Source organism: Aedes albopictus, chromosome 3 (assembly GCF_035046485.1).
Source record: "Aedes albopictus strain Foshan chromosome 3, AalbF5, whole genome shotgun sequence".
Taxonomy (NCBI): domain Eukaryota; kingdom Metazoa; phylum Arthropoda; class Insecta; order Diptera; family Culicidae; genus Aedes; species Aedes albopictus.
In genome coordinates this window covers 368,004,522-368,017,929 of record NC_085138.1, presented here as the reverse complement: position 1 = coordinate 368,017,929, position 13,408 = coordinate 368,004,522, and the positions used below count along the sequence as shown (strand labels likewise).

At 38.6% G+C, this 13,408-nt stretch overlaps 2 protein-coding genes across 9 annotated transcripts in view; both read right to left on the bottom strand.

Moving 5' to 3' along the window:
* Positions 1-13,408, bottom strand: part of LOC109397126 (whirlin) — a 343,758-nt gene that overhangs the window by 198,384 nt on the left and 131,966 nt on the right. The gene's annotated exons all lie outside the window — the stretch shown is intronic.
* LOC134291771 (pickpocket protein 28-like) lies at positions 4,852-8,148 on the bottom strand. The gene is made up of 3 exons (XM_062859934.1): positions 6,383-8,148; positions 5,335-6,324; positions 4,852-5,268 (listed from the first exon to the last, which is right to left on the bottom strand). Exons 1-3 carry the CDS (start codon positions 6,754-6,756, stop codon positions 4,992-4,994), a joined length of 1,641 nt encoding a protein of 546 aa, XP_062715918.1. The 5' UTR covers positions 6,757-8,148; the 3' UTR covers positions 4,852-4,991.

Genomic DNA, 13,408 nt, shown 5'->3' with positions numbered 1-13,408 from the left:
AGGTACTTTTTGACCATTTTTAGTTCCGCGTGCACTATTTTGACTGTAGAACTGGTAACACTGTCCCGATTTTTATAAAACTTTGACAGTGTGAAATTATTGTGTTAAACTGTTTACAGTGAAAATTTCAGCCATTTTTGTTAAGTACTTTCAAAGTAAGAGCAGTTCGAATTTCACTATACCAAAAACCACATCTGCTCATTGTGACATAGTGCGACACATATGACTATAACTTTTTAACGGTATGATCAAATTGAATGAAGTTTTGACAAACTACTTCTTTATACATACTTTACGTACATAAAAATTTTCATTGAAATCGGTTCAGTATTTTTGACGCCAGCGTTGAAAGGGCAAAAAAGTGATATTTTCCAAAATGTATGTTTGTACAAGATTCTCAAGAGACAATTTCCTTGTTTCAACGATATCTCCGCCAATACCCAACCGATTATAATGAAAATTTTATGGTATTAGCTACACATAATATACTATTCATGGTCAAAAAATTAGCTATTTTGGCGAACGCAATCAAAAGTTATACAATATTTTCTGTGTGGCAATTTTATCGTGTTCGCCCTTTATTGTCAAGTTTTTTGATAAATTCACTCCAAGCGCTCTTGTCAATTCAGGCGCAGCTCCTTTGAATATCATAAAAACGTTGTCAATAGATTTCTAGGTCAACCAATTTTTGGAGCAGTGAAAGATTCCTTCTCTGGTATTAGGCAAGGACTCAGAAATATTAGTAAGATTTCTTCTGAGTTATTTAACGAATTCATTGAAAATTCTTTGCAGGGTGCTTGTAAATATCCATTACGAGTTCGTGGAAAAAATATTATACTTATGAGGAGAGTTGACTTGTGGACTTGTTCCATGATTCTTTGCGAAAATCTGCCAGGGTTCTTGACGGATTCAGGCCGGCGTGGGAATAATTTTACTCTCACTCCATTGCAGCACCTTTCAATAGTTTAGCCATGGACCCCTTGTTCTAACGATTTCAAAGTACTTTTTATTGAACAGGAAATCAATTTGAATATGCAAGAATTTTCTGAAGTGTCGCGTTGCACTTATCATGGCTATGCGGTGCACCAAGTGCACCGCGGTGAACTATCTGAAAACCCCTGCCCTATAAGAAACTAGGAGGACTCCCTGGAGAAATTTCACAGGAACCCTTTTGGGAAAACCCAGAAGGAGCCCTTAGAGATATTTCTACAGAAATTCTTGGAAGAATCCCTTTGGAAATTCTTGGAAAAATCCATGAAGAAATTTTTAGGAGGAATCTCAGAAGAAATGCCTGACGGAACTTCTGGATAAATTCCTGTTGAAAAATCCAGGAACAATTCTTGGATACATCCCTGGATAAATTCTTGGGGAAATTCCTGGAGGAATTGCTGTAGGAATTTCCGAAGAAATTCCTGAAACAATACCTGAAAAAAATGCTAGAGACATTTCTAAAGGAATTCCAGGGCTAATTCTGAAAAAAAAACCTCTTGAGGTGTTCCTGGAGGAAACCTTAGAGAAATTTCTTGAGAGACTCTTGGAAACATCCCTGGAGCAATTTCTAGAGAATCCTCAGGAGAAATGCCTGAAGGAACTTCTGGACAAATTCCTATCGGAAACCTAGGAAGAATTCCTGGAGAAATCCCTAGAGGAATCATTGGAGAAACATCTTTGTAATAATTTCTGGAGGAATCCCTTTGGGTGGAATTCTTGGATTAATTCCTGGAGGAAACCATGGAAGAATTTCCGGAGGAATCCCTGGAAAAAATCCTGGACGAATTCCTGCAGAAATTCCTGAAACAATTTCTGAAGGAATCCTTGGAGGATTTCCTGCAGAAATTCCTGGATGAATTGCTGTAGGAATTTCTGAAGAAATACCTGGGGTAATTCCTGGAGGAATTCTTGGTGGAACTTCTGGAAAAGTTCCTCGAGAAATGCCTGGAGGAATATCTGAAGTAATTCCAGGACAAATTCCAGGAGAAATTTCTGGGGTGATTCCTGAAGGAAACCCAGGAGGATTTCTTGGAGGATTTCTGAAGAAATCCTTGAAGGAATTCCCAGAGGAATCTCAGGAAGAATTCATGCAGGAATCCCTGGAGGCATTCTTGGAGTAATGCCTGGAATCCGGGGGGAATTTATAAGGGAATATCTGAAGGAAATTTCGGTTTTAATTTCTGTAGAAATTCCAGGAGGAACTCCAAGATCAATGTCTGGAGGAATTTTTAAAGGAATTGCTAAGGTAATGCTGAAGAAACCTCTTGATGAGTTCCTGGAGGAAACTTCAGAGAAATTTCTAGAGAAATTCTTGTAGAATCCCTGTGGGGATTCTTGAAATAAAAAACCCTGGAGGAATCCCTTAAGCAATTTTTGGAGAAACCTCAGGAGAAATGCCTGGAGCAACCTCTGAACAGAATTCTGTCGGAAACCTAGAAGAAATTCCTGGAGGAACTTCTGGACAAAATCATGGCAGAATCTTTGGAGGAATTCCTGGAGAAAACCCTAGAGGAATTCTTAGGGCAATTCCATGGAACAATCCCAGGAAAAATTCCTGGAGGAATCCTTGAATTCATTCCTGGAGGAATCTTTAACGGAGTATTGGAAGGAATCCCTAGAGAAATTTCTGAAGAAATTCCTAGAGGAATTTCCAGATGAATATCTGGAGGAATTCCAGGAGGAATTCCCCGAGGAATTCCAGGAGGAATTGCTAGAGCAAATTCTAGAGGAATTCCAGGAGGAATTCTTGGAGGAATTTCTGCAGGAAATACTAGAGGAATCAGCGGAGGAGTTGCTAGAGGAATCTCTGGAAGAACTATCAGAGGAATCCATGAAGAATTCCTGGTGTTTTCCTGTGGCAATTTTTGGAGGATTCATGAAAAAATTCCTGGCGGAATTTCGAGGGGAATCTGTGGAGGAGAAATTCCTGGAAAAATTTCCTGGTGAATCCCTGGAAAATTTCCTGAAGAAATTTCTGAATTTTCCTGGGGTAATTCGTGGAGAAATTCTTGGTGGAATTTCTGGAGGAGTTCATGGAGATATGCTTGGATGAAATCCTAAAGGAATGCCTGGAAGAATACCTGGAATAATTCCTGAAGAATCCCTGAAGAAATTCCTTGAGGAATTTAAGGAGGGATTTATGCAGGAATCCCTGGAGGAATTCTTAGAGTAATTCCTGGACTAAATCTGTGAGAAATTCCTGGAGGAGTTTCTTAAGGAATCCCTGGAGGATTACCTGGAGAAATTCCTGGAGGAACTGCGATAATTGTTTCTGAAGGAATTTCTGTTGGGATTTCTGGTATATTACTGGAGGAATCCCTATAAATATCCTTGAAGAAACTCCTGGAAGAAAACCTGGAGACATGCCTGTAGGAATATCTGGAGGAATCTCTAGAGAAAATCCTTAAGAAATTGCAATAGCAATCCCTGGAGGAATTATTCCTGCAGAATTTCCTTAAAGACTCACTGGAACAATTGCAGGAGCAATCCCTGGTGGAACTCCTGCAGGAATCCCTAGAGGAATCTCTAGAGGAATTCTTGGACGAATCCCTGTAGAAAGTTTTAGAGGAATCCATCCTGGAAGAATTCCTCCAGGATTATTTGGAGCAATCCCTTGAGCAGTTCCCAGAGGAGTCCCTTGAGGAATTCCCGGAGGAGTCCCAGGAAGAATTCTAGAAGAAATTCAAAGTTCAATTTCTGAGGGAATTCCAGAAGCAGTTTTTGGGGAAAACTCAGTACTGAAGAAATTGCTGAAATTCTTGAGGAAATCCTGAAATCCTGGATGAATTCCTGAAGGAGTTTCTGAAGAAATCCCAAGAAGAGTTCTTGCAGACATTTTTAAAATAATCCCGGAAGTTGTTCCTGAAAGAATTATAGAAGGAATTCGCGGGTGATTCCCTGCAGGAATTCTTGGAGAAATTTCTGAAGAAACCCCATGAAGAATTCCTTAGGGAATCTGAGGAAAGCTTTCTTAGCGAATTCCTAAAAGCATTTATGTAGGAATCCCTGGAAAACAAATCTGAAGAAATCCGTGTCTGTAGTAATTTCTGGACGAATTATTGAAGGAATACTTGCATGGACCCCTGAAGAATTTTTTGTACAAATGTTTTATGCAACTCCTGGCTTTTAAACAATCGCTGGTATAATTTTCTGAAAGAATTTTTTAAATAAATTCCTGCAAAAATACTTCGAATCATTCCAGATGGAATTATTGGAACAATCTCTAGCGGAATTCTGGAAGGAATATATGGAAAAATCCCTGTAGATATCGCTGAAGAAATACATTAAAGGATCTCTGGAGAAATTCCTGAAGGAAACCACAAAGAGGAGGAACCACTAAAGATATCCCAGGACAAATCCTCGAAGATATGTATATATATGGGTATTAGGTTCTTGAAGGAATCTCTTGAGGAATCCATGATGGAATCACTGGAACAAGCTATGGAAAAAAAATCCTGGACGAATTATTGACACTCATATAGTTTACGAAACTATGAACAAATCTAAAACAGTCATTTTGATTCCTCAAAACTGCAATGCCGATTTGCTTATTCACATACCGGGCGCCCATCCCGCTTAAAAGTCATTACAAGTCAAGACCCCCCCCCCCTGGGCCCCTTCCAGAAAAAAATCCTAGCTACGCCAATGCAGCCCATTACCATGGAGCATCTAAATGATTTCGAACTGGTTGACGACGTTGCTCTCCTACCAGTTAAACCCTGGTGCGTATCAGCGACGAGCACTCAACGGAGTAATGTTGTTAATTATGTATTATCTTAAGCGTGATATAGTTTCAAAAAGTGTACATAATTTAGAAAAATTCCAAATACCAATTCAATAAACTTACATAATAAGGAGCTTGTTAATGTAATGTAATATTTACGAACTATGCACTGTTATTTAACACATGTGTTTCCGGATCTGATACAAGGATGCTACAATATTCTTTTACTTATATTTTCAAAAACGATTTCACATCAGCCTACAAGAAATTTGCATCATCAGTCACCTTTTACTGCCCCATTTTTCGATTCAACTGCGGCTGGTGTTCGTTCCTTCTCAAGTTCCCCAAGTCCACCTTCCTGTGCCCACAAAGCAAACGGCCTTATCAGGCTGAAGTAAAACAGTTCCACCACGCTGAGCATGCTCATACCCATACACAGCCCCAGCAGTCCTCCGCAATTCGCCAAAAAATCCGTCAACCCGTACAGCTCGCTCCGTTTAGAGGTCATAAACTGGGACTCCTTATAGTAGATGCCCAGTCGTGAGATCTGCATTCTATTAGGAAAATAACAATTGAATTACGATGTTAAACTGATCGTCAAAATTTGAAATCCCAATTACCCATTAACTGCCATCGACGAGACGTTCATCGTGCGAGCCCACCGCACCCAGTCAAAATTCGCCTGAGTGATCTCCGTATCGTACTGCACCGAGGTACACGCCGGCAGACAGTTACACCTCGTCCGGAAGTTCAACTCCTCCAGCTTGTGTCCCGTGGGTCCCATTTCGAGCAGCTCGATCTCCGCATTCCACATGCACCGAAACTGATTGATCTCACATTCCGCGGTGGCGTTCGTTCGAGGCATCGAGAACTTGACGCAACCGCATCGGTGCAGGGTGAAATTGGTCAGGCACTCGAGTTCGCAGTTTTCCTGGTTGTACACGCGGAAGAACTGCAGGTAGCGTTCGCTGTTGAAGAAACACTGCCGCCGCTCGGGACTGTAGCTTTGCAATCCGTCGTTGGTGGAAATCTTCTCCGGTTTAACGGCGACCGTAACTTCGTGGTTCATGGGAATCCGGATGAATTTGTTCGAGACTTGGGGGAATTCGCTAGAGGAGTGTAGCAAGATTTTGAAACCATGAATGGGACCTCTACAGAGGTAGTCGTGATTTGTCAGATCCGAGCGTAGGAAGAGGGAAAGTCCAGCGGAGTAACCTGGTCCGAGGGTTCGACGAGGGTATGAAGTGATGTTTGCTTCACGAGAATATCCCATCTCAAGAGACCAGTAGGGAGCTTCCGACTGTTCGGTAATGTAGGGATCACTCGATTGGAGAACATTCGTGCGAAGCATGTCGTTCGCTGAAAGGATGTTGAACGTTAGACAAACTCCCTCCTCCGTTAGGGTGTAGGAAAACAGATCTGAACAGTTGAATCTTTCTCCGAGGAATATACAATCGTCCAACATTTCAGCCTTAGGAATGTTCAACAATCTGATTAAAGAAGCGTAACTTTCTGCGGCCTTCTTGTTCGGAATGGACACAGTTTTCGAGATCATCGTGAAAATGTTTGCTCGGTCGCACAGCTGCATCATCGCCAGTAAAGCATCATCCCTGAAACGTAACTAAGTGTGATACATCTGATGATCTGACAAATCACAATTCTTCTAACCTCGCCTGGTGATTTCTCCTGGATGATTGTTCTACAAATCGGTGAAACTCCCTAGTAAAATTCAGAACCGAAATCGGCGTCTTTGCTTCCGGGCAGATGGTGACCGCCGGGAACGGAATCTGCCATACCGGTGTGAACTTCTCATCGAAGCTCACGATAACCGGAGTTTGAACCCACTTATCGTAAACTTTACGAATCTGCAAAGCCCCACTGCACACCGACAAGGCAAACACCGTTATCCAGAAGAACTTCTCGCACCAATTACGATCCGGACAGCCAAAGTACTTCACCCCGTGGATCGAGGTTTTGGAAGCGAAATCCAGAAAGATTTCTTTCGCTCTCGCCAGAACGGCCTTCACCTTTCCGAGAGTCATCCCGAACGGGACCGAATACGCGACAGCACTGACGATGCCCGGTGCAATTTCCCTCAGAGCGTGTGAAAATTAGCACTCTGATGGAAGACGGCATGTTCACGTCGCGTCGTTTACCGGAGCTGGGATTGATGGGTGATGAACTGTTCGAGTGACATCTAATTGCTAAAATGCCGTCGCATTTTCCAATGCAAATGATAACGAAAGTTGTGAGCGATGACGTTTTGCCACTCCTCTGACGACGATGAAATGGATAGGCGATGGGTCATTAGACCAGATAGTATCGGTCGAATAATGTAGAAATAAGCACGCCAGGCTTTTATTGCCTTTACAATATCAAATGATAAAAACATTTACCTTTTCGATCTTGTACCGACTTTTCGAACCCTCTTAGCAGAATACCCTCTTCGAATGAGTGTAATCCGTTTCATACTTTTTAATTTAATTTAAACCACTTGATAACTGACACTGAGGAAGATTACAAGTGGTAGTCGAAATACGCGTATCTGTCAAAGGGTAAGCAACATAGGGCGGAAGTAAAACGTACGAAACTGATTACACTCATTCGAATTTACCTTTTATTTCCTAATGGAATTTGCAAAAAAATTTTTTTAATGATTTGTTAGAATTTCCCACTAAACCTTCTAGAACCGATTCTGATGCATCTCTGAGAATACATTCTTGCTAAAATTCCAAAAAGTTCCCAGAGGCACGAAAACCTAAGACTTATCTTGCGTAAATCTTACGAAACCTATAAAGGCGTAGAACTCCTTTGTGGATTTTTTTAATATTTCTCCCAATGAAGAAAAAGATTGCCTACAAACTCCCCAAGAGTGTTCTCAATGAGCTTTCACAAACATACTTTATAGATTCATTAGGAAATTTTCTGCAGGGTTTTTTTTCAGTTTCAGGAATTAATATAGGAATTCAAAAGAAATTTATGCAGAAATTTCTGAACCAATCCACTGTCAATTTTTCAAGATATCCCTTTGTAAAAAAAAAATCAGAAAAACAACTAGTGAAACTAGTGAAATTCAATTTAAGAATGTTTACCATGGATGAGTGCATCAATTTATTCTGAATTCCTTTCTGATCCCTTCAGAAATTCTTCGAGAGCTTTCTCCAGAAATTTATCGGAAGATTAATTCCAAAACCATCCAAGGATATTTTCAGAAATTCTTTCATGGATTCTAGAAAAAGAATCTCTCGCTATTTCTTAAAAAACTCCTCCGGTGATTTCTTCAGAATTCTTCCAGGCACTTTTCAATAAAAAAAAATAACCAGGAAGGCTTTTTATGAAAATCCCTTCAGGAACTCTTCCAGGGTTTCGTTTAGTAAATTAATAGTTTCCATATTTTAATATTTTAATATTAAATTTAATTTTAATATTTTCTCCCAAGTTTTCTAGAGATCATTTCTAACATTAATGTAGGAACTCTATTATAAAGCCTTCCTTGAAATCTTCCTGAAATTGTTTCATGTATGTGTTTGGAAATTTCTCCAAGATTTTTTTTTCAGAAAGTCTTTAACGATTAACTTTTGAAAGTTCTTTCGAGACATCCTCCATGGATTCCTTAAATGAAATTCCTTTTAAATTTCTTTCAGAATTTCCTCTAGAAGATCCTTCTGAAACGTATCCAAGAATTCCTCTAGAAAAGCATCTATGGGTTTCCTTCGAATATCCTCCATAGATTGTTTTATAAATCCGTATAAGAAATCGTCCAGAAAATCTTCCACGAATTTCTTCAAAAAATCTAAAGTTCAGAATTTCTCAAGAAATTGCTTCAAGATTTCATTTACAGTATATTTAGTAGTCTCCTTCGGTCTTCAAATTTACCAATGTTTCTTCCAGAAACTCCTTCAGCGGTTTCTTCAGAAAAACTTCCATGGATTTTTTTAAACCTTCCTTTTGCATCACGTTGGCAGCAGCTCGCTGCCGCTGTGTACGGTTTGGGTAAAAAATGACCCTACACTCAAACCTCCATTTAGGTCGAATCCATTTAGGTAAAATCTATTTAGGTCCCTCCATTTAGGTAACGTTACCTAAATGGAATCTGCTTGTGTTCGGAGCAGTTGAAGTGTTTTAGATCAGGGATAAGGTTGGTTTGAGGGAATTAAGTTGCAAGTGGAGTTAAGGCGAGTTCAGGGCATGCTCAGTGGGGAACTATTAAGGGGGATGGGGTTGATTTGGGACTGTTAAGGGTTTTTTAAAGAACTTTCTTGAGCAACCTGAATCGTGTAAGAAACGCTTTGAAGCTCAGTTAAAATCTCTCTGAAGGTAACTTAAGAGCTGTGATCCAAAATGTGCCCCCTTAACTCCCCTCAAAATCCTCTGTTACACTGCTGAGACCCTCTGAAACCCCCTAAAACGCCTAAATGACACCTCTTAAACCCGTCAAAAATCGTGTGAAGCTTCATAAAACGCCCTCGGAATCCCACCAAAAACCCCTCGGACCCCATGTAACGCACCTGAGACCCTCAGTAACCCCCCGAAAACGCCTGAGTAACACCTCTAAAACTCTAAAAAAAACTCTAGCTAAAAAGGATCTGAAGATTTTTGAAACGCCCTCGAAATCCCCCTAAAACCTCGGACCCCATGTCATGCACCTGAGAAACCACCGAAAGCGCCTCCCAAATTCGCCAAAGTAGCTTTTTAAAATGCCCTCGAAATCTCCTTAAAACCCCATCGGATCCCATGTATCGCAACTGAGACTCTTCCAAACTCCTCGAAAATAACCCTGAAGACCCCCCCCCCCCCCCCCCCCCGGTGCAACGCCTCTGACAACCACACCCCCCCCCTCCACCCTCCTCAAATTCCCATGAAGTCCCTCTGAAACCCCACTTGGCCCCCTTTATATCTCCACTCCAGGTCACTCGTCCTGCTTAAACTTTTTTGCAATCTTCAAATTCATTTAGGTAATAACCTGAATCCATTTAGGTAAAAATTCTATTTAGGCAGTCCCAACTCGTTACCTAAATGGACGTTTTGGTGTAATGCCAAAGGAGGGTTCTAAACTTCAACCAGGGATTGTTTATAAAATTCTTCGTGTGATTCGTTTAACCCCTTCGGGACGACTTTTTTCACCTACCTCGCCGCTGTAGAACGCGTCAGCGAGGTGCAAATGACCCAACCGTCCGGGAAGGGTTAAACCAATCTTCGGAAAAATCTCCATTTATTCTTCAAAGAAAATCTTTTTTTTATCTGTATTAACGAGATTTTTAGCCCTAGGCTAGTTCATCTCGGGACCCATGCTTTACTTCCCTTCTGAAGGAAGAACTCACATTTTGCGAGTTTGTCGGGTGTGGGATTCGATCCCAGGTCCTCGATGTGATAGTCAAGTGTTCTAACCATCATACCAGATCCGCTCCACAAGAAAATCTTCTAGAAACTTCTTCTGAAATTCTTACAGGTATTTCTTCAAAAAGTGCACCAGAGTTTTGTTAGATTAAAGTGCTTTACAGATTCTGATGAAAATTGCTGCAGTAATGTGTCCACAAATTTAGTCAGGGATTCATTAGTAAAGTACTGCAGGAATTTCTCCAGAATTCCAGGATTCAGGCAGGAATTCCTCCAGATATTCCTCCATGTACTTCTTCAGAAATTTCTTCGAGGGCCAACTCTATGAATTTCTCCACATTTTTTTCAAGAAATTTATTGGGAAATATTTCCTTCGAATTTCGTCTGAAATTCTTTCAGGGTCATCTGAAAAGTGTTTTTGAGGTATCTTGGCGATTCTCAAGCAATATCTGCAAGATCTTTTTTAGAAATACGTTCGAAGATTGCTCCAGCAATACCTTCAGGAAATCTTCCTAAAATGTTGTCGAAAGATTTCTAAAGCAATTTTTCTAAACTTTTCAAGAAATTCCACCAATTTACAGATTTTTTTCTGGCATTTCTTCAAGAATTTCCGTGGGATTTCTTTAGAAAATTCTCCGGAGATGCATTCAAAAGAACTTTCTGTGATATCTTCGAGTAATCTACTAGAGATTTTTTTTTCAGAAATTCCATTTTGGACTCGTTCAAGAATATTTCCAGAGATTTTTATCAATTTTTTTTCAGAAAAATTTAGGAATTATTCAGATTATTCCAAAAGTATTTCCATGAAAGTTTTTCCAGACACATCTTCAAACTTAAAAACAATCTGCAGGGGTTCCCTCGTAATAGTAATAGTAATAGTTCAGAATTTAAAGATTGCTCCAAGAATTTATTTAGAGAAAATCCCAAAATCTCAGAAATTCTTTCAAAGTTTCCTTAGGAATTTCTAAGAATATCATTATAAATTTCCCTGGAGATTCTTTCAGATTTTTTTTATGAAATACCTCAATGAATTTGTTCAAAGACGTCTTTAAGGCATTTTATATGAGGTTCCATTTTTCTAAAACTGATCTATGGATTCCTTCAGAAATTATTCCAGGAACTCAGTCCTTAAATTCACTAAGGTTTCTTCCAAAACTTATTCAGCGGTTTCTTCAGAAATACTTCCAGGGATTCTTTTAAGAAACTTCACCAGCGCTTTTTTCAAATATCCCTAAACTTATTTCCAGAAAAATCCTTTAGGAACTCTTTTGGAAAGATTTCCATGGGTTCATTCTATAATTCCACCAGGGTTTACTTTAGAAATTTTTCTTGGGATTCGTTAGGGAGATTTGTGAGAATAAATTGCTTCAACGAAAATTGCTGCAGGAATGTATCCAAAAATTTCTTAAGGGAATCATCCATAAAATACTGTAGGAAATCCTCCAGAGATTCTTGCAATATTACTTTCAGTGATTCAGGCAGAAAGTCCTCCAGATATGCTCCATGCATTTCCCTAGAAATTTCTCCGACATTTCCTCTAAGCATAGCTCTATGAATTTCTCCATGAAATCTTCAAGGCATTTATTCAGAAATACTTCTTATAAATTTCATCGGAAATTCTTTTAGGAACATCTTGAGAGTGTTTTTGAGGGATCTTTGCAGAAGCAAATCTAAGAACTTGTTTCTTCAGAAAATCCTGCTAAAGTTTTATCAAAGGATTTTTTTTAGGATTTTTCCTCGAAATTCCTCATTCAACTTTTCTACGAATTCCACGAACGGTTTCTCGTTTTTCTATAATGTTTTCAAGGAATATTCCTTCAAGAATTTTATTGTTATTTCTTCAGATATTTCTCAGGAGATGCATTTTAAAGTTCTTCCTAAGATATCTACAGGAATGCTACTGGAGATTTCGATAGAAGTTCCTTCAGATTTTTTTTAAATTTCTGCTTGAACTCGTTCAAAAATATTTTCAGAGAATTTTTTAGAACTTTAGGATTTTTTCAGACTTTTTCTAAAGTTTTCCATTGAGTTCAAGAGTTTTCCATCTCTAAACAAAATTTTCCATTAATATCTCTAAACAAAAAAAAACTGCAAAAGTTCCTTCGCAAATTCTTTTAAAAGTAACAAGGTTTTTATTTTATTTTTTTTAATTGCTGCTGCAGTTTTCTCAGAAATATTCCATCAGAGGTTCCTGGAAGAATTGTTTCAGATAATCCCCTAAGATTTTTTACTAGAATTTAAAAACAATGCTACAACAATACTTGAAAGAATCCCAGAAAGAATCCATGAAAAGCAATACCGTTGGAGGTTCCCAGAAACAGTTTTTTTAAAATATGGTCAAAAAATCCTAAAAAAACTGAAAATAGCTCTGAATGAGTTTTGGTATGAATGTAGAAACTACTTAAGATGCCAAGGCAAAAATGCTTGAGAAATTTTTGAAAAAAAATCCCCGCAGATATTTGTAGTGAATTTTTGTAGATATCATTTAAAAAAAAATCACACAGAAATTGCAGACCAAGATACCTGTGGCGGATTTTTATTATATAAATTTCCAATATATTTTCAGAAGGGGTTAGTACACAAAATCTTTAAAATATTACCTGGAGAAATTTCTGTAGGAAATCCAGCAGAAACAAAAGAAAAGAAATTTTGGAGGAATTCTTCAGAGAGTCATTGGCGAAATTTCTGTTAAAAAATAAACAGTTAAAGGAATTTCCCTAGATTTTTATTTTTTCAAATGTTTCTCCGGAGGTTTATTCAAAAGTACTTCCTAATATGTCTACGGGTATACTACGACAGATTTCTTTAGAAAATCCTTCAGAATTTTTTCTCAGAAATTACTGCTTGGGCTTGTTCAAAAATAGTTCCAGAAGCTTGTTCAGAATTTTGGAAATTTTTCAGATTTTTCAAAAGATGTGTTTTTTTAACTTCAGGAATATCTCTGAACCTTAAAAAAAAGTCTACAGAGGCTTTTTTCGCAAATTCTTCCAAGAATTCCAAGGGATTATTTTTAAATTGCTCCTGCGGTAACATCAGGAATATCTTCTGTGATTTCATCAAGAATTCCTGAAAACATTGTTTAAGATATTCCTCCAGATTTTTTTTCAGAAATTTCTCAAAAACTGCACAATAAATTGATAAAACAATTCAATGAAATAAAAAAAATCTAAAGAGATTCCTGAAAAAAAAACCTATTTTTTTCAGAGATAGCTTTGGAATAAATTCGGGATGAATGCCTGAGTGTAGACCTGTAGAAACTTCTTAAGATATCTTCTAAATTCCAAGGAAAAAATGCTTGAGAAATTTCCAAAGAGATCCCTAAGTGATTGCCGAAGATATCCGTAGATAAATTTCTAA

What these genes read in the sequence shown, in the direction of transcription:
- LOC134291771 (XM_062859934.1), bottom strand. Translation starts at nt 6,756, where the DNA reads ATGACTCTCGGAAAGGTGAAGGCCGTTCTGGCGAGAGCGAAAGAAATC. An exon ending in AGGAGAAATCACCAGGCGAG is followed by an intron (nt 6,325 to 6,382) that starts GTTAGAAGAATT and finishes GTTACGTTTCAG; the next exon opens with GGATGATGCTTTACTGGCGA. An exon ending in TCGTCGATGGCAGTTAATGG is followed by an intron (nt 5,269 to 5,334) that starts GTAATTGGGATT and finishes TTTTCCTAATAG; the next exon opens with AATGCAGATCTCACGACTGG.